This window comes from Sinocyclocheilus anshuiensis, unplaced genomic scaffold (genome assembly GCF_001515605.1).
Source record: "Sinocyclocheilus anshuiensis isolate Anshui unplaced genomic scaffold, SAMN03320099.WGS_v1.1 scaffold955, whole genome shotgun sequence".
NCBI classification, from domain to species: Eukaryota; Metazoa; Chordata; class Actinopteri; order Cypriniformes; family Cyprinidae; genus Sinocyclocheilus; species Sinocyclocheilus anshuiensis.
In genome coordinates, this window is record NW_015546094.1 from 434,218 (window position 1) to 454,592 (window position 20,375).

Here is a 20,375-nt window from a genome sequence, read left to right on the forward strand (position 1 = left end):
TTTGACATTTACAGACATTTTCAAAGGTGTTTTCCATATATTTTGAATTATGCAATGTTTGTGTTGTGTTTTGGGGTTAAAAGAAAGGTCTATAAACTTAAAATATCCTTATTTTACCTGCATAGTACCATTTTCCCCCAACATATTTTCTTCTTACAGTGTACTATTATTGACATTATAAAAAACTGCTATCAAAACAGATATGAAAAAGTAAGAAAACACAAAATGAGAAAAAGTTTTTGAAAACCTCAAACAGTTTTTGAAGCAGTGCCATACTAGTAACAAGAACAATTAAGTGTCATAAGTTAAGACACAAGTCACATATACATATTAAGTTTTATTTCAAATACAGTTTCACTGTAAATGTTTAATAAACTCAACCACAGCACTGGTTGTATCTGAAATGAAACACACACACATAGAGAAGGAAGACATTATCAGGACGATTAATGCACAAAGAGCACATGAACAATGACACGCCTGCACTGTCCCCCACATGACCTGCAGCCAATCATGTCTCACCTATCTAATTCTTTATATACATCCATTTCACCCATTGGCTTGAGATCCTAGAGAGAGAGACAAACAGGGACAAGGATGAGAAGGGCGGAGACGTCTCAGATTTATAGTTTGGCAGAGGTTTGATTCGGTTCATCTGCTAATATCACTAATGCAGGCATGACAGAACTGAGAGGAAACACACACACACACACACATACTCACTGTCAAACAGATTGTAAAATGTTGGGACCTGGTTTTTGGAAGACACACACACACACACACACACACACACAATTACTCATTGCTCTGCCTGAGAAGGACTATAATAACTCACCATGTAGACTGCGCCTTGGGGAGGTGTCTGCTGGGAGAAGAGAGGGAGAGAAAGAGGAAGGGAGAAATAGATTTAATAATAGAGCAGAGATAGATATACATTGAGAAAGAACGACAAGGAGAGAGAGAGAGAATGAAAGAAAGAAGGGGTAGTAAAAATAGATTTAATAATACAGCAGGGGGGAGAAGGAGAAACAGCAAAATAGAGGAAGAGAAGGAGGTGCTGTGCATTTCAATCACCTGTCTTAGATCATCAGGATTTTCATAGATGTTCTCCACCTCTCCGGAGTGGTGAGACAGTGATTGCTCGACACCTACGTGAACACAGACACGTGAGGGCTTCTGTCCATCAACATCTGCCAGGGTGAACTGACAGCCTTCAGATATTTGATGGACAGACTCAGGGGGGAAAAGACAAATGCAGGGCCTTACTTCGACGGGTGACGCAATAGCCCTGTCTCCATAGCAACACCCCAACAGCTACGGCAATCAGGGGGATCATTAATAGGAGGAATGAGAAGGTGGAAACATAAGAGGATGCTGAAACATCTCCTGCTGGGGGGAGTGTGAGAAAGGCAGAAAAAGAAACGCTAAGTTACAGGGGCGTAGCCATCATTTCAGAAGTGAGGGGGACAGAAATGTTACATATATATATATATATATAACATGCCATTCCCTCGTGCGACTTTCTGCGCGAGAGCGCCCTCCGGCTTCGAGTATGAATGAAACACACTGCATGAGTGTTTAGCGCTCCGCGATGTTAATCTCGTCTTAATCTGGGTCCGAATAAAACATCAGATCATGCACAGACTATACTGTCTCTTTGAATTTAAATCTATATTTATTCACACCAGCTCTTGAAAACCTCTATGCGAACACACTTGCCCGAAAAAGTGCGGGGGACGAATTTACGTGATATTAAAAGTGGGGGGGACACGTCCCCCGCGTAATCTACGCCCCTGCTAAATTAGGTTACCCATCAGTGAGTGTGCAGAAGTGTGTGTATCGGCACTCACCTGCAGGTGGCAGTGCAGGCCCTGGAGAAAATGTTGGACCTTCAACAAGAGTTGAGTAGACAGGAATGGTTAGAAATGTATTTATTAATTCCAGGAAAATAAAATATTTAAAATATAGATCAATAAAATCAAATCAAATAGTGGGACAGCGTATTTAACTTTAGATGCAAACACAGCGAAAGCAGAAGAAACAAATGATACCAACAGTAGACATGATGTAATAAGTATTTAAATATCCCTGAATGCATGTTTTGGAAAGATGAAGAGATATGGAGGATAAGGAAGAGAAATGAACAAAATATGTTTTGCATATGGTGAGGTGACATCCTTCATGCAAACAATGAATGGTGCTGTTCTTATCTACACGCTCTCAGTCTCACTGTTATCTGCATGTTGTATGTTTGATGACACTGCTGTCTTTGAAATACCCTCTAATCATGATTTAAACTCCAGGAAAAAATAAATAACTGTGTAAAAATAATAGTAATAATGTTTTAAATAGTTCTGAATTAAAAATGTTTGCATCTGAACCTAGAAATTCAAATTTCGTCATCATGTTTCATTATTTAAGTAATTTACTGAAAATATGGGCATCTGCTCTATCCCTCTATATTAAATGACAGAGGCAGGAATTTGTGAATAAATCATTTGAAATGGATTTGTGAAGCAGTTTAGTGGATTGATTGTAAAGATCTGATTCAAATGAATGATTCATTCACAAGCCGACATTGCTAATTCACTAAGCAGAGCTAGGGCTTAAATTTCACTCTGTTCCTCTGACAAAGCTATCATATGACTTCAGAAGACTTTTATGGACCACTCTTAGGGGCTGGTCACACAAAATGTTTTTTTTTTTTTGCTTCCACTTTTCCATAGTTTTTCTATGTAAACTTGCACTAGACATGTCTGATTATTACTATTGTGTCTTGTGTATTTTGAAGTGTCTCATGTATCACATGGCATTCTAAAAATGCAGCACTCAAGTTTAAAGTTCAGCTGTTAAAAACTGCATCTGCATTTGTGTCCAGTGCCCTGCATCTCATGTTTTTTTTCCATTCCACTGTGCTGCTTTTCCATTGTTTTCTATGTAAACATGCATTGGATGGATGTGCACTTGTGACTTATATCTTTTGCAGTGTCTCGCACATGACACAGCTTTCTAAAAACACGTTTAAAAATACTTTTAAAAAATGCACCTCTAGTTCTGATGAGCTACCAGTACATTCTTGAAAATTTCTCCTCTCATGTTCAGTAAAAGAAAGAAATTCACACAGGTTTGGAACAACATGAGGATGAGTAAATGATGACAGAATTTTAATTTTTGTGTGAACTATCCCTTTAACAGCAGAATTCTGCAGAAGGTCTATTTTCTGCACCCTGCTGCTCCAGAGACTCACTAGCCATGTTTTAAATCATCCATTATGATGGAGTTAGGTTTCATGAAATTGATTGGTCAAGGGGCTCGCACATGATTGTGCTACAGTATGGTATGTGACCTTTCCGGTGACCTACATGATTCCACTAACTAATGTTCTCGTCACTGGTTCATTAACTTCAATGAAACACAGAAGGTCTATCACACAGAACAAAAATAACTAATTGGAATAAATATTCACCTGCAGTCTGGCCATTTTCCGGTTTTTAAATGTGAGTGTTGACACCTTGACTTAAAGAATGTACAGCAAAAAAATAAATAGCGAGAAGCAAAAAAAAAGGGCCAGACAGAGAGAGAGAAAAGAATAGCATACACTTTCTCTCACCTATACTGGCCATTGTGACGGTGTACATATATTGCACTGATTTTCCATTTTTCAGATACAGAGTGCAGGCATACTGTCCAGCTGTCTCAGGGGTCACAGGGAGCACTACAGAGGTTGTGATCCGGCCCAAAACAGCAGCTGACTGCAGAAAGCGTCTAGGATCCTGAACATACGACCACTTAACAGCTTTAACTTGAGATCGTTCTGAGTACATACAACTCAGATCCAGAGCGGTGTGGGATGACTTGGTGTATCCTGAGGGGGAAACCAACAAACAGATGATGAGAGAGGAGAAATGAACGCGAAGGGTTAAAATGATATATATTGATTAAACAGCCGGGTGTAGCCGGTCAGATGAGCTTGACTGTGACTGATGTACAATGTCTCCTCAAACTCAAAGCAGTATCAGTCCTGAGCTAATTGAGCTCGGTGGTTTCCACAGTAATGCCACAACCCACAGAATTGTCAGCGGCAACGGGCAGGTGTAATTACACATAATGAGATCTGTAATGAGGCCTACTGAAAAACATTACGTTAGAGAGAGGGAGGGGAGTGAGATATATATATATAGAAAGAAGAGACAAAAGTAAAAGAATTGAGTGAGAAAAAGGAGAGCGGGGAGGACGTAAGGGGAAAAAGAGATTAAAGTAAGAACACGGGGAGATCAGATTAAGAACGGGAGAGAAAGATGAAAGTCAAGACACTGACTGATTGATTCTTGCATGCTGAACTACTGTGATTGATCGAACCGCCTGTGCAATTATAAAATGAATCCAAGAGCAATGATGCAAGAACATGCATCATTAAGAGTCAGTGAACGAGTGTTCTGATGTGCACTCTCTGATAATGACTGTTTAATCATGGTCGCAAAATGTGAAATGTTTTGAAAGGAAAAGTTGACAGAAGAACAAAAATGTTGTTATTATTTTCGCACCCTCTTTCAGTAGTTTTAATTAATCTCTGATCCATTCAAGAAAACTGGTCCGAATTCCTTTGCAATATCACAAACAGTGGTGGACAAAGTACACAAATCAAATACTTGAGTAAAAGTACAGATACGTATAATAAAATATTACTCCAGTAAAAGTACTCCTTTTTCAATTTTACTCGAGTGAAAGTACAAAAGTACTCTCTTTTTCATGTACTTAAGTAAAAAAGTACTGATAGATAGATTTATTTTGCAATCAAAGTAAAACTACTCCGTTACTGTCCACCACTGATCACAAAATGGCACTGAATATCTTCCACTGTGTAGTGCTGGTGTCTGTTTTGAAATTGTTTTATAGAAATTCCTGAATTACATAAAATATCAGACAGAAGATTGAAATCAATTGGTATTCACACAGCAGAAACCATTATATATGTCAAGTCAAAAAGTTGTTGTGACTTAGATGTACACAAAAATATTACCATGTAAAACACTCAGCCTGTTGGCTTGATTGAAAGCCTTGTCATCCAGGAAGACCTTGCACAAGTAGAGTCCTCCATCCTTTAGGGCCGGGCTTAACAGGAAGGAGAAGTTCCCAGCAGCAGGCAGGGAGGTGGGGTCTATCAAATGTAGGTGGGGTTTGGTCTGGTTGGTGTAGCTCCGCCTCCAGCGGTCAAACTGGAAAATGAGCTCCATTCTTTTTGAATCAGGATACTCCCAGTAGAGCAGCACATAGTCACCAAGGACAGGAGGACATGCTAAAGTGACCAGTGAACGAGAGAGGGCTGCCAAAGACCTTGGGACTCCTGTAGAGGACACAGGGTAGTGGAGAAACGTAAAGTGACCTAGGGGAGACAAGAGATTCATTCAACACAAGAGAAAGTGCGAAAACAAAACGCGCAAGGCAAAAGAGCTGTAAAAAGAAACTGAAAAAAGCCAATAAAGTGAAAAATGCACTGATGCAAGAACAATATTTTCAATTTGAATTGATCCCATCCACATAGTAATCCACTGTGCTGCTAGTCATTTTAGCCTCTTTGTTCTTCACACAGTCAAGCGAACAGAACATTACGAGTCCCAGATCAAAGTCATATGGGGAGATATCAGAAACGAGACAGGCATGAAAATGGGGATTAAGTTATTAAGCTCAGTGAAAGCTCTTCAGAAACATTCTCCTCTCAGATTTAATAACCCTGATTAACCGTTTGCTGACATAACATTTGGGAAGAACAAACCATGTTTGTTTTGGGGCAAATTGATAAAGTTTATTTAATTGTTGTGTTCATTCAATACCATACAAACATTCAAAAAAATTTTTTAGTGAGTTAAAAGAGCCTGATGGAGAATGTTTAGGTTTCATTGACTAGAGTAGGCTGCTGGGTAAATGGCACGTAAGGAAGGTCCCATTTTATACACAATAGTATTCCAGTAACAAAAGAGCCAATTACCATGTGTCACATCTGTGAAAGAAAACACAGCTTTCACTGAAAGAGAAAAAGAAATAGTGGGACACAGAGGGAGACATTTTTTTATGAATGTAGTCTCAGATCTGTAACATTGTTTGAATTCAATATTAATAAAATGTACATTTAGACAATATTTTGTTTTGGCAGCAAGTGTAAATAGTAATAGATGTTATTTACACTAAGTGCAAATAGCAATAGATGCTATTTACACTAAGGGAAAATAGTATATTTTCTTAGTGATAGATGCTATTTAAACTAAGTGCAAATAGTGATGGATGCTATTCACACTAAGTGCAAATAGCGGCATTTTTTAACGATATGCTATTTACACCAAGTGCAAATAGCTATAGTTTCTATTTACACTATGTTAAAATAGCAGGATTTTCTGCTATTTATACTACTTATTGAAAATAGTGGCAATTATCTGCACCTCAGTATCGTAGTACATTATAAAACAGTACGCAATAATAATGTATTGAGTGTAAATTATAATTTTAATTCAAATTATTAAATGGATGCCATTTTTATTGAAAATAAATGCCTTTCCAATGTGATATGAGATTTGAAAAGGGAGAAAAAAAGGTCGGCGGGCTCGAACTTGGGTCAATTGTGTCAATAAGCATGTGCTTAACCATCTATGCCACTGAAGGTGATGTTTATAAAGCGTCGTTTATAGTGTTGACCACCCCAATCACACGTTGGTGGGCGGAGTTAGTGTAAATAGCCTCTGCCAACAAGGCGGGCTATTTGCACTTAGTGTAAATAGACACTCCGTTTTGTTTTTCATCAGTGAAAATAGTTCCAAACAAAGTCAAAACAGAATCAACCACTGCTTACGTGAGCAACACCCAGTAGTGGTGTAATAATGTAACTTGAATTATTCAGTGTTTTGGAATGAACTGATTAAGTGAATGATTCAGTGACTCATAAAGACAATGGCTGCGTGTGAAATCGCGACTCTTTGAGCAGATACTTCTTTTAAATAAGTAATTACTTTGTGAAAGTTAAAAAATTATGTTCTATGTCGTTTGAATCTGTGTAGTATAAATGTAATCCAGATGTACAGTACTACATTCATCATGTCATTGTCATGTGACCTACCAGTGTCAATTGCATTGCTTCACTGCTATTAACAAATCCTCTCCCGTCGCATTATGGGATAGTAAAGTGTCAACTGGATGCACACTTCAAAATCTCACCGTAAATAGTAAGTCATTCCAATTTTCTTCATTACTGTTTTATGAATCCTGTGAATTTGGACTGTACCAGTCTTTTCACGTACTGATTTTTTGCCTACTATATAGACACAATTAACTGGTAGAGATTTTGGACTATTGTCTCTATCGCAGTTACACGCTACAATAAAAACGTATAATTTGCACGTTTTTAAGCATTGCGGTTTAAAAACAAGTGATTTTAAGCCGTTGAAAAGCAATCAACAGCGAAAGAGAACTCATTTTACTATATGCACGCGAGAGAGGTGCGCGCATATGAAGACGGTGCCCATAGAGCGCGGGAGTTATTTTTGCCGCTTTATAGGCCTTGAACGTTAAATACACACACTTGTATGTGTCAAAATGCCAGTTTTCGCAAGTATCCTCGTAAACACAGTAATTTAGGTCTTAAAGGTGACATATCATGAAAATCTAACTTTTCCAGGTTTTAATAATCAGGTCCCTGGTGTATCTACCAACCAATGAAACGTGAAAAAGATTAACCCAATCACTTTGTTTAGGTAAGGCTTTTTCTGCAAGCATCTGAGAAAAGGAGGTCTGATTTCGCTCCCTTGGTGACGTGGCAAAGGGATCTCATTATAATATTACCGCCCCTTAATCTGTAAGTTTCCACCCACGCGCTGTCATGTTGATTTCAAGCGACAACGGTGTACCAGCTCTAATGCCATGATGAAAGTTTGAGCAAACCATGCTAACTGTTCGGTCTTTGGCTGCACATACGAGCACAAAACAATATTTAGAGTCCCAGCCTCAGAGGAGAGGAGAGCAGTGGATTTATTGATTTATTTAGGCTACTGTATATAGCTGCTGCCACTAATGCCATGGCGAAAGTTTGAGCAAACCATGCTAACTGTTCGGTCTTTGGCTGCACATACGAGCACAAAACAATATTTAGAGTCCCAGCCTCAGAGGAGAGGAGAGCAGTGGATTTATTGATTTATTTAGGCTACTGTATATAGCTGCTGCCACTAATGCCATGGCGAAAGTTTGAGCAAACCATGCTAACTGTTCGGTCTTTGGCTGCACATACGAGCACAAAACAATATTTAGAGTCCCAGCCTCAGAGGAGAGGAGAGCAGTGGATTTATTGATTTATTTAGGCTACTGTATATAGCTGCTGCCACTAATGCCATGGCGAAAGTTTGAGCAAACCATGCTAACTGTTCGGTCTTTGGCTGCACATACGAGCACAAAACAATATTTAGAGTCCCAGCCTCAGAGGAGAGGAGAGCAGTGGATTTATTGATTTATTTAGGCTACTGTATATAGCTGCTGCCACTAATGCCATGGCGAAAGTTTGAGCAAACCATGCTAACTGTTCGGTCTTTGGCTGCACATACGAGCACAAAACAATATTTAGAGTCCCAGCCTCAGAGGAGAGGAGAGCAGTGGATTTATTGATTTATTTAGGCTACTGTATATAGCTGCTGCCACTAATGCCATGGCGAAAGTTTGAGCAAACCATGCTAACTGTTCGGTCTTTGGCTGCACATACGAGCACAAAACAATATTTAGAGTCCCAGCCTCAGAGGAGAGGAGAGCAGTGGATTTATTGATTTATTTAGGCTACTGTATATAGCTGCTGCCACTAATGCCATGGCGAAAGTTTGAGCAAACCATGCTAACTGTTCGGTCTTTGGCTGCACATACGAGCACAAAACAATATTTAGAGTCCCAGCCTCAGAGGAGAGGAGAGCAGTGGATTTATTGATTTATTTAGGCTACTGTATATAGCTGCTGCCACTAATGCCATGGCGAAAGTTTGAGCAAACCATGCTAACTGTTCGGTCTTTGGCTGCACATACGAGCACAAAACAATATTTAGAGTCCCAGCCTCAGAGGAGAGGAGAGCAGTGGATTTATTGATTTATTTAGGCTACTGTATATAGCTGCTGCCACTAATGCCATGGCGAAAGTTTGAGCAAACCATGCTAACTGTTCGGTCTTTGGCTGCACATACGAGCACAAAACAATATTTAGAGTCCCAGCCTCAGAGGAGAGGAGAGCAGTGGATTTATTGATTTATTTAGGCTACTGTATATAGCTGCTGCCACTAATGCCATGGCGAAAGTTTGAGCAAACCATGCTAACTGTTCGGTCTTTGGCTGCACATACGAGCACAAAACAATATTTAGAGTCCCAGCCTCAGAGGAGAGGAGAGCAGTGGATTTATTGATTTATTTAGGCTACTGTATATAGCTGCTGCCACTAATGCCATGGCGAAAGTTTGAGCAAACCATGCTAACTGTTCGGTCTTTGGCTGCACATACGAGCACAAAACAATATTTAGAGTCCCAGCCTCAGAGGAGAGGAGAGCAGTGGATTTATTGATTTATTTAGGCTACTGTATATAGCTGCTGCCACTAATGCCATGGCGAAAGTTTGAGCAAACCATGCTAACTGTTCGGTCTTTGGCTGCACATACGAGCACAAAACAATATTTAGAGTCCCAGCCTCAGAGGAGAGGAGAGCAGTGGATTTATTGATTTATTTAGGCTACTGTATATAGCTGCTGCCACTAATGCCATGGCGAAAGTTTGAGCAAACCATGCTAACTGTTCGGTCTTTGGCTGCACATACGAGCACAAAACAATATTTAGAGTCCCAGCCTCAGAGGAGAGGAGAGCAGTGGATTTATTGATTTATTTAGGCTACTGTATATAGCTGCTGCCACTAATGCCATGGCGAAAGTTTGAGCAAACCATGCTAACTGTTCGGTCTTTGGCTGCACATACGAGCACAAAACAATATTTAGAGTCCCAGCCTCAGAGGAGAGGAGAGCAGTGGATTTATATAAGTCATTATAATCTGTAATTATGTCCCCACTGGAAGCAACAAATGTCTCGTTTATAATGGGTCTCGTCGCTCCGGCTGGGACACGGCATCACAGTATGGTAAGGAGCGTAACATTTCCATCACTCGCTTGAGGTATTAGTCCAATCACAACGCACTGGATAGCTGGCCAATCAGAGCACACCTCGCTTTTCAGACCGATGAGCTTTGTAAAAATCGACGCGTTTCAGAAAGGCGGGGCATAGCGGAGAAACAATAATGTACAATATGTGGAAAATAATGTGGGTTTTTTTACCTTAAACCGCATAAACACATTTCATTACACCAAATACACAAAATAATGTTCTTTTTAGCAACATCATATGATATGACCCCTTTAATCAAACAACAAAAAAGAGAAAATCTCTCACTGCTCTTGACTAAATTACTTTTGTAACTTTAATAAGAAGAAATATATATTTCATTTACACAGTTTACACATATGCAGTGTTTTCATACATTTGGTTACATTAAACAATGTATGTAGCATTTCTTATTTGTTCTACTGTAGTTTTTTGTCCTGTTGTTTGTAATTATTTTCTTACTTTTATTTAATCGCAGATTGTTTACTTTTCAGTAAGCTTGAGTTGTTGTTTTTTTATTTAGGCTAGTATTCTTTTTTTGTGATATTGACACTGGTGACTAGAATTATGAAATTTCTATGGTATCAAAAATATAAAGACCTTATTTTAAAAAATCTATATGGTGATATATAGCTACTGTGAAATAAAATTACTCATATTGTGATATAAAATTTTGGTCATATTGCCACCCCTAGTAGAGAAGTATGCATATTTGGATGCAGCCTGTCTTTGTTTCATTCCATGAATCAGTTATTTGAACAAATTGGTTTAGTGAATGATTCAAATGACTTACGTCTTCTCATCATCTACTAGTACAACGATGTAACCTACACAAAGAGTTGCTGAAAATCCACAAATGCACAGACTAGAATGTGCAAATACTGACAAAAACGGAGAAGGTCACAAGACTGAACAGAAATTTTACTAATTTACTGTTCTCAATACAGTGAATGACATTTGAGTCAACTATATGGAGAAGAAGTGAACAAAATGAGTAAATTCGGACTAATACCAGCACACATGGAAGGCCAAATAAATCGAAGAACAGAACTAACTGTATAAACTTAATTACATTTTTAGTAAATCAAAACCTGACACAATTTAAGCCTCAAGGCCTGTTCACACCAAGAATGGTAATCAACTATTTTTATGTTCTGTTTATTATAAGCACATACTGCAGTTATGTCCTCTGCTGCTTTAAATGCTCAAGCTCTTTAAATCAGCCTGGATTCTGACTGACAATGTTTTTATCGTTCATCGGCTGGAAAAAATTCCGATAGAGATTCTAAAAATATAATTCCTGTCTCGTTATTGTTATAGTTGTGGTGTGGATTTATTCTCATAGAATTAAAATGATTATTAAAACTTTGTACCTATTGGTGTATTTAATTATAGTGTATGTAGAGCGTCTATTTCTAAATAAAATGAAAAAAAAAAAAAAACTGTATAAACTTTGTTTTTTGCTAGAAGAAAAAAAATCTGCTACATTAAATCCCTTAAAATCTTTCAAAAGATAACACTGACTAAGCAACTTATCTGACTGGCATGTTTTCAAAAAATATCTCCAAATCTCACCGCTCACTGTCACATTCACCCGGTGCTCCGAGACAGACGTGCCACTGTTACCACGGACACAGATTCTACAGGTATAGACTCCGTTGTCTTTACTGGTGACGCGAGGCAGCTTGCTGAGCAGACTGCCCGTGCCATGGGAGATTTCAGTGTGTAGCTGTTCACCTGAGGGAGACACCCACGTTCCCCAGGCGGCTACGGAGGAGGGAGACACCTGAGCTGCCAGTCTCACAGTACTGTCCAATGTGACAGGGGGCGTGGGAGTGACAGATACTGCAAAAGAGAAGGAGAGAATACCTGGAGATATCAGACACATTGAGACATGAAGAACGCGTTGTGGTGCGGTTGTGTGGTCTACATTTAATCAGGCCGAGAAGAACAATCCTCTCCTGTAGCTTCTTGTCATCCTGCTCTATCACACAGGAGTAGCGTCCTTGCGCAGCTGCTGCGGCCCTGAAGATCAGTGAGGCATCTGCGGAGATCCCAAACGTTCTGCCTCCAAACACTCTGCTGCTGCGTCCATCTGTTTGTCCGTCGATGCAGTTGGCTGATAACAAATATGACCAGCGATCTTCCCTGGCTGACATCATCTTCCAGGTAACCAGTACAGAAGATGTGGGTGGTGAATCAAAGCAGGACAGTGAGACAGATGTGTCCTCACGTACCATGACCACATCATTCCATACATCACCTAGACCAGATTCTTTAGGCACAAGAAGTCACACAGACTTTTTTACTGAAAATGCATTACATTTAGATAAATAAAACATATCATATCACCTAAACATTCAAATTTGCTGAAAATGTACTCACCTTCACACCATACAAGATGTCCAGATTTGGCGAGATTTAGAATTATTTCACTTGATCACCAACAGTGTTGGGTTAGTTACTCATAAAATGTAATATATTACTCATTACTAGTTACTCATGTCAAAAGTAATATACGTATTACTCCCGGCCAACAGTAACTAGGCTAGTTACACTAGTTACATTACTTTTCCATTACACCCCAAAAACTTGGTAATTGCATCATATTTGCAGCCTCTGAATACATGAAAGTTACAGATAAATGAAGAGTACATTTGGCTCAAACTGATGACAAGCCACAATATTTTAAGCAACTTCTGTTATTTAATAAAGCAGCAACATAGTAAAATCTGCAACAGTGCTCAAGCAGGTAGAACCAACCAAACATCTTACACATAACACTGCTTACCAATGGACCCTGTGCAGTAAATGGTGCCATCAGAGTCCAAACAGCTTATAAAAACATCACAATGATCCACAAGCTACAAGCTGCAAGCAGCTGTTTGGCCTCATTCTGATGACACCCATTCACTGTAGAGTATCCATTGGCGAGCAAGTGATGTAATGCTACATTTCTCCAGATCTGTACCTGATGAAGAAACAAACTAATCTACCTCTTGGATGGTATGAAGGTGAGTACATTTTCAGCAATTTTTCATTGAGGTAACTACTTTTTTCATGCTGTAAGTGAAAGCAATGATTAAAAAGGAATAAAAAATGACTTTGTATTAAGTCTGTCTTTTTACATACATTTTGTAAAATCTTTTTTTCTCTCAATTATTTTGCAGACCCCCTTAAACCCCCTTTCAGTCCCCTGGGGGTCTCTAGATCCCAGTTTGAGAGCCCCTGTAGTGTAGTGTTGTGTAAGCCGCAGTTATCTATGTTAATCAGCCAATGAATATAAGCCCAATGCAATTTAATGTCTCAGTGGTTCATTTATAGATAACACAGAATCCCCCTTAAGTGCTTCTAGTCCCTAATGTATGTTTGATTTTCCGGTATATTATTAAATTAGTTATACTTGGAAATTTAACTTTTCAAGTTTCAAGTTCAACTTTATTTCAGCCAACCTAAAGTGATGAAACATTCCAAAGGTGGGTGGGTGAAAAAAAACACATTGTCTAAATATATATGTATATATTAGATAAAAGATTAGTTTAAAATATAATAATAAAAATAAAAATAATAATAATACACACACACACATATAGATTTTCATACCTGCCATGAGTGGAGAGATGAGGAAACATGAACCAGAACAAATAAGTATGAAAGCATGAAAATATTTTCCCATGGTGCTGCTAGGAAGCAACATATTCTTAATAGTTAGCTAGTTAAAGTGCACGAATATGTCTTCTTTTCTCTCATTTGACCACAAGAACAAGACAGGAAAAGGGCCCGACATTAAGAGCTGAGAGCAACATCTGACAGAAGCTGATAAACACAACAAATGTCAAAACACTTCCAAAAAACGGAAGCAATTTTACAAACATGGAGGCCGATAAAAAAGAGCACACACTAATTTATATGCAGCTATATAATCATAATGAGATAAGTTGATGCTTTTATCTGCAGCCACATAGTTATGCTTCTGGCTTTAACAAGGAACATATAAGAACATATAAGAACAAATAACACCAAATAAGCTCATTTCTGACCTCTAAATCATATGAAAAGTTGGTCGTCCATAAAAGTGGACAGAGCAGACTGTTAGGCAAGAGTCGACTGTGGGAATTGCTCGTGAAAAGACAGAGAGAGCATAAGAAAAAGGATTTAGAGATGTAATCAGAAATGGTCTTCAGCTTCTGGCTAAATGTCTTTACATCCCCGTAAATGTCTTTAATTAAAGCTAACAGACTTATCAGCACCTCCAAGTCCCATTACCAGCTCAGCTCCGAATCACCTCTGAGCTAAAGAATGAAAGAGGGTCTACAAAAAAAAAGAGAGATAAAACTGAAGAAAACTGAAATGAGAAAGGATGGACTGGGTAAATGAGCAGGGGATAGAGAAAATTCAGAGAGAGCAAACTAGGGCAAAGCAGCTAATGAGAGTCATATATAGGCTATACTGTGCGTGTCATTGGCCCCATGCAAACAATCAGAAAGAGAGAATGAGTAAAGAGAGAGATGCTTGGGTTAAGATTTAATGGGGTGGTGGAAGTGACAGATACTGAATGTGACTAGTGAGGTACAATCAAACATTCTGCCTATATAGGACAGATCTATTTCAGCAGACATAATGATCTCACTCAAACATACAGATTTGTTCTCTATTTGCTTTCTATCTGAGGAAAAAAAAAAAGCATAACTTCTGAACAAAAGCTGTTTCGGAGATGTAGATCTGTAGAACTGGAAATATTTGCGTTTATTTCACAGATGATCAAGGGCTAGCCGTGATGTTTTAGTTAGCCTACATGTTACCAGCAGGGGGAGCGCTACAGCTACTTTTACTAGTTCATTTACTACAACTCGACAACTTGAAACAAAACTTGGCCAAAATATAATTCTGCCACTCATTACTTGTTCCTCTGCATTACCGGTAACTCCACGAACCTCATGATGAATGAATCTGCGTTCAACTGGAAACGAAACCAAAAATACAAAGAGGAAAAGCACAAATCCAGCAAGAAACTAAGCTCATTTCTGAAACTAAACTCAGAGTTTCAGAAGCCACGAAAAACTATCTTAGGCTATATTCAGAACGGACAGCATAATAGCCCGTTTGAACGGATTAGAAATATTAGCTACATTGTTACATTACGTTACAATATTACACATTACTATGATAAAAGTTGTCTCGAATGGATTAAATTATCGTTTGGTTACCTTAAACTTAAAAGAGTGCAACGGTCAAAACCTTGTTAAAGTTGGAAAGTACCAAAGCGTTTTCTGAATTTTAGAATTTAAGTGGCTTTAACTGCAGCGTGACGTGCCATGACATCACACGCTCGAGTCCAATGAGCGGCGCTTCTGCTAGAGTTTCAACAGAGCGCGATCCCTGCGCGACAGGTTTGGTGAGAACCTCCAACTCACTCGCCGGATATTTATTCACCTGTACGACGTTTTTACCAGGCCGCGTCACAGTTTCGGAGGACTTGAGCCATCAATGCAATTCAAAAGGGAGTTTTGACACTAGATTGTAAACCAACTCCAAAGGAACACGCTGAATACAGCGACGCACTTTACCATTAAGTTTCTGCGCTCGTCCATTAAAGGAAACCAGAGGAACCACATAGCAGTATTTATCTCCATCTGACTATCTTGGTTTTTTGTTTTGCGACTCTGAGCTGATTGAGTTTAACAAGCGGAAAACCGACAAATAGGTGGACTGTCCACCCTTCTCTCCGATGAACATGTCAGGACTGTTAAGCGCACTCATTCTCCTAATTATTCAAGGTAAGACATATCATATCATGTTTAAAAAGTAAAAGGAATCACTAGTTGTTGCCGGTTACAAAATATACTGTTCTCGTTTACTTTCATTTTAATAGATTTCGCAACTCGATGTCATGATAGAAATATCCTTCAGTGTATCTTTAATCGTGCGCGTGCTTCTCCCGCTGCTATCTCAATACATTCAAGATGACTATATTCATCTAAAAATAATTGTATTAACTAGCCCAGTGTCTCATAGTACGGGGGTGAATAACTTTGCCTGTTTGATCTTGCATCTCGTTTCTTTTCCCTGGAGATTGTATGAGTTTGGTTTCGATAAGCGCCATGTTTCTCTAGGTGTGGTCTTGGAAGTGTGTTTTCCCTCTTGTTGACAGGTGTCTTTTTTTGCGAAACTACGGACATTATCCAGTCGTCCTTCAGTGCTCCCTCTCTCTTCCTCGTACCACATTTCTCTCGGTTCCTCACGTCCTTGGCGTCTTTTCTCCCTTCACATCATATCCTGTTATTTCCAGCTGAAGGGGCACAAATGAATGTAAATCAATCCGTCCGTCACACAACAAAAGCAACAGGGTGTTTCTTACTATTTTTAAACGTGGGTTTTCAACTTGGTATTATTTTACTGTTTTCTTTTAAAGATTAAAATCACTCTTTCAAAGCGTCATTTTGTTTCATTTTAATAATATAATTAATTTGACAGTCAGTCAATCAATCATTAATTCCCCGAAATATCAAAGAGCTGTAATAACATAGGCTGACGTCACTGCCTATTGTTTCGTCATATTTCACTGCACGCCTCGTGCACTGTAGCTCCTTTTGATCGTAGATTCAGGGGCTTCATTGTCTTTGCAGTTTAATTATTCAGGGGCCATGTCACGGTTCGCAGGTGCACTACACCTGACAGCGAGCGAGCCGGGCTGGTGTGAGTGTCATGAAAAAGCTTGAGTGTCTAACCGGGCGCACACACGGTAAAAGATGTTAGAAATGTAAATGAAAAAAGAATGTCAGTGCTGCAATACAACTTGTCACTGGTTAACTGTAAGTTGCCATAACCGCTAAAATATTTAGTTTATTATTTTTTTTCTAAATATATTTTAAAAGAGAACAACGTCACTAAGTATTTTTCAGCTGATTTTTAGAAGTTTATATAATATTAGGCTATGTATTTTTGTATTATATATAATAATGTATAAATAAAAAATAAACTATACATTAAGTATTTATTCAGTTTATTTTATATTTAACATGGCAATATGTAGGCTATACTTTTTATGCTATATGTATGTGTGTATATATACAGTGGTGGCCAACATGATTAGAACACTGGTATTTTCACCAGCTAAAAAATGGTTTAAAGTCAGTTATTTCTATGTTTTGCTGTAGTGTGTCAGTAGGAAATATCAGTTTACATTTCCAAACATTCATTTTGCCATTAATTGTAATAATCCAGTGAGATTTGTGCTCCACACAGAGAACTGATCTCATTATCATCCAGTCTGTCTGGAATGACATGAAGAAACAGAACAAACTGAGACAGACTAAATCCAGAAGAACTGTGGCAACGTCTGCAAGATGCTTCAAGAAACCTACCTGCAAAGCCACAGTACTTTTAAAAATTTTAGTCGCTTGTGTAAAAATGCTGCAAAATGAGGATGCTGTTAAATATAATGTCATAAATAGATATTCTTTGTCAATTAACTTGGATTAACTGGATTTAGTCTGTCTCAGTTTGCTCTGTTTCTTCATGTCATTCCAGACAGACTGGATGATGATGAGATCAGATCTCTGTGTGGAGCACTGGCTGTTGTCAGACTCCTTGAGCAAACAAAAATATCACTGGATTATTACAATTAATGGCAAAATTAATGTTTGGAAATGTAAAATGATATTTCCTACTGACACACTACAGCAAAAGATAGAAATAACTGACATAAAACCATTTTTTAGCTGGTGAAAATACCAGTGTTCTAATAATTTTGGCCACCACTGTATGTATATGACATTATGCATTAGGAGGATATGATGTGTCGAAGGTTTGTGACATCATAGGATGCAGTTCTTTGTCGTAACTTAAAAAACAATTCACTCCTTTAACTTATTCATGGTCTGGACCTCTTCTGCCTGGGCTCATTTCACAGTACATCGACTGCACTTCAGGAGGAAAACTAGAATAACGAAATAAAGGATTTCTTTTATTTATGAACAGAGCAGCGGAAGGAAGGGGTCATGATTGCCTCGCTTAAGCAAACAGTATAAACAGGCCTTGTGTTTTCTTTTACCCCCCTTCCCTTTGCATCCATGTAGTTCAGTGTCCTGGGAGCTTTTGCCTTTATACGCAGCAGTTGTAAAATATTTTAAGGATCAAAACATTGTTTTGTATGCTTGCCTCAGTGGCCCCTGCAGACTCATTTTCATTGCGTGCCTATTAAATACAATCAGACCAACTTCAAGCACGCTAATATAAAAGCTTTATTTTAATAACCTCATTGTTGCTTTTGAAATTAAGAGCTATATAGACAGGAAGCAGGTTTAAGCTAGTTTTATGATTGTTAAACTTGCACCAGTTCATCTTTCTAGTTCCAGACCGAAATGAAGGCAACCGGGAGCAGAGATCTAAACAATAGAAACTACTGATTGTGTTATAATGCCCTCCTAGTGAACACAGGTCAAAAAATGCTTGAACCCGTTGCCACGGTGACGCTGTGTTTTCATTGAAAGCCGGGGTTAGGGGGGCTACTGTAGCGGCGTCTCTGACTGAATGCATCAAGTGGTGTGTGTGGGTTTAGGAGGAGGGGTTCGAAAATGTTAGGCTGCTCCACTGATGGAGGCGGAGGCCAAGCTGACCTTATTCTAAACTGTGTGAGCACAGCAGTTACAGACGCACACTAACAAGCACACGCAGCGATTGCGACAGTGCTGGCTCAAGTGGGTTAAACAGTGAAGAAGTGTTGAGTAAACGGGCGAGACGGTCTCCATTGTCCGCCAGTTCCACATACCGGGGAGCATGTAAACAAAAGTCGCACTGAAACTGAAGCTTTTCAGCCTCCATTCTTCCATTTTCTCCCGTTTCCTTCCCTCCCTTCCTCTCTTTCTGCGTCCATTGCCGTCCTTATCCGCTTGCTTTTGTTTGAGAGATGATTGTCATTGGTGTATTCAAATCTTCCCCCCACCCCTCCTCGCTCTGACCTCAAGGCCACGCTGTTTATTAGCGTCTGAGCCGGTGAAAGAACGTGGGAGGAGGTGTAGCAGTAGACAGAACTGACTGTGGAAAGAACATTGATTTAAAAACGTTTAATTACTGCGAGAACTCTTACACAAGTTTATCAGTCAGTATTTTCTTACAAATAAAGGTTGAAAAAGGGAGTTTTTGCATAGAAGAACCATTTTGGGTTGCCCAAAGTTTGAGTAAACAGTTCCTAAAAGAACCATTTATTTGTTAGTGTGAAGAACATTAACACTTTAGAGAACCTTTTGTGCAATGGAAAGTTTCTGTGGATGTTCTTCATGGAACCATATGCCAATAAAGAACCTTTATTTTTAGGGGTGTATATGAGGTAGTTTTCTTCTGAATATGGTTGTCCAGAGACTGTTAAAAGACTTTTTGGAAACCATGTGTGCGGGTGAAGGGAGCCGGCAGTGATTTTGGATGTCTCATTCTGGTTTCTTGTTAAGATAAGGTTGGATGAGTGTTGGGGGATTTGTGGATTGGTGGGGACTAGGGCTGCACGATTAATCGCATGCGATATTTAACGCGCATCTTGTCAGAAAGCCGGTTCTGTAATCAGCGGTAAATCTCCATCACCTGCGTGCTTTCACATTGAGCAGCATTAACTACACAGAGCCGTTGTTCACTGACGAGCTGCGCTAAACCACGTTCATATTCGCGCGATTTTTTGCGCTGCTCATCAGTGAACAACGGCTCTGTGTAGTTAATGCTGCTCAATGTGAAAGCACGCAGGTGATGGAGATTTACCGCTGATTACAGACCGGCTTTACTGATAAGATGCGCGTTAAATATCGCATGCGATTAATCGTGCAGCCCTAGTGGGGACCAAAGCTTTTAACACTTGTCGCAGGTCTGTGTTTGACATGCGGCTCTGGGAATGCATTCTGCTGAAATCAATGACTGACCTTGTAATTAACATCAGCCTGCACTAATATGTACACTAGAGGTTTCCCGCAAAGGTTTGTACGATATCCACAGCACACAATGAAGTCTGAATTCTGAGTGATGGGTCAAATATAATATAAGTAACTTTTGTGGTCAGGGTTATTTTCAGAATGGCTTTTTCTCTTTCTATTCGTTCGAAAGCGGAGCTAAAATGAATCTCAACTGGTCCTTGAAGCACTTAGAGGACTAGGCTCTTTCGAGCGTTTCTTTTCTGACTGCCTGGCTCTATTCTTGTCACTTTCTTTCTCTCGCTCTGCTCTCAGTGGTTCAGCAGAT

The 20,375-nt window shown here is 39.1% G+C and overlaps 2 protein-coding genes across 3 annotated transcripts in view; one reads left to right on the top strand and one right to left on the bottom strand.

Annotated features, from left to right (window-relative positions):
* Positions 1–498: 498 nt before the first annotated feature.
* Positions 499–13,830, bottom strand: LOC107700151 (uncharacterized). Its single transcript, XM_016501689.1, has 11 exons — positions 13,758–13,830; positions 12,085–12,417; positions 11,730–11,999; positions 5,987–6,022; positions 5,021–5,344; positions 3,611–3,865; positions 1,851–1,889; positions 1,267–1,386; positions 1,075–1,148; positions 836–862; positions 499–569 (listed from the first exon to the last, which is right to left on the bottom strand). The coding sequence occupies exons 1-11, from the start codon at positions 13,828–13,830 to the stop codon at positions 519–521; spliced, it is 1,602 nt and encodes a 533-aa protein (XP_016357175.1). The 3' UTR covers positions 499–518.
* Positions 13,831–15,523: 1,693 nt separating this feature from the next.
* LOC107700179 (nectin-2-like) overlaps positions 15,524–20,375 on the top strand; it is a 91,888-nt gene continuing 87,036 nt past the window's right edge. For both annotated transcript variants that reach the window (XM_016501737.1, XM_016501736.1), the window contains exon 1: positions 15,524–15,931. In XM_016501737.1, coding sequence (XP_016357223.1) covers positions 15,883–15,931 — 49 coding nt within the window. In that variant the 5' untranslated portion in view covers positions 15,524–15,882. The remainder of the gene's footprint in view (positions 15,932–20,375) is intronic.

Bases quoted from the DNA above. Each gene is read 5' to 3' on its own strand.
- LOC107700151 (XM_016501689.1), bottom strand. From the start codon at position 13,830: ATGGGAAAATATTTTCATGCTTTCATACTTATTTGTTCTGGTTCATGT. The intron at 12,418-13,757 runs GTATGAAAATCT...AATCTGGTCTAG, and splicing joins CATCTCTCCACTCATGGCAG to GTGATGTATGGAATGATGTG. The intron at 1,890-3,610 runs GTGAGAGAAAGT...CTCTTGTTGAAG, and splicing joins CGTCACAATGGCCAGTATAG to GTCCAACATTTTCTCCAGGG.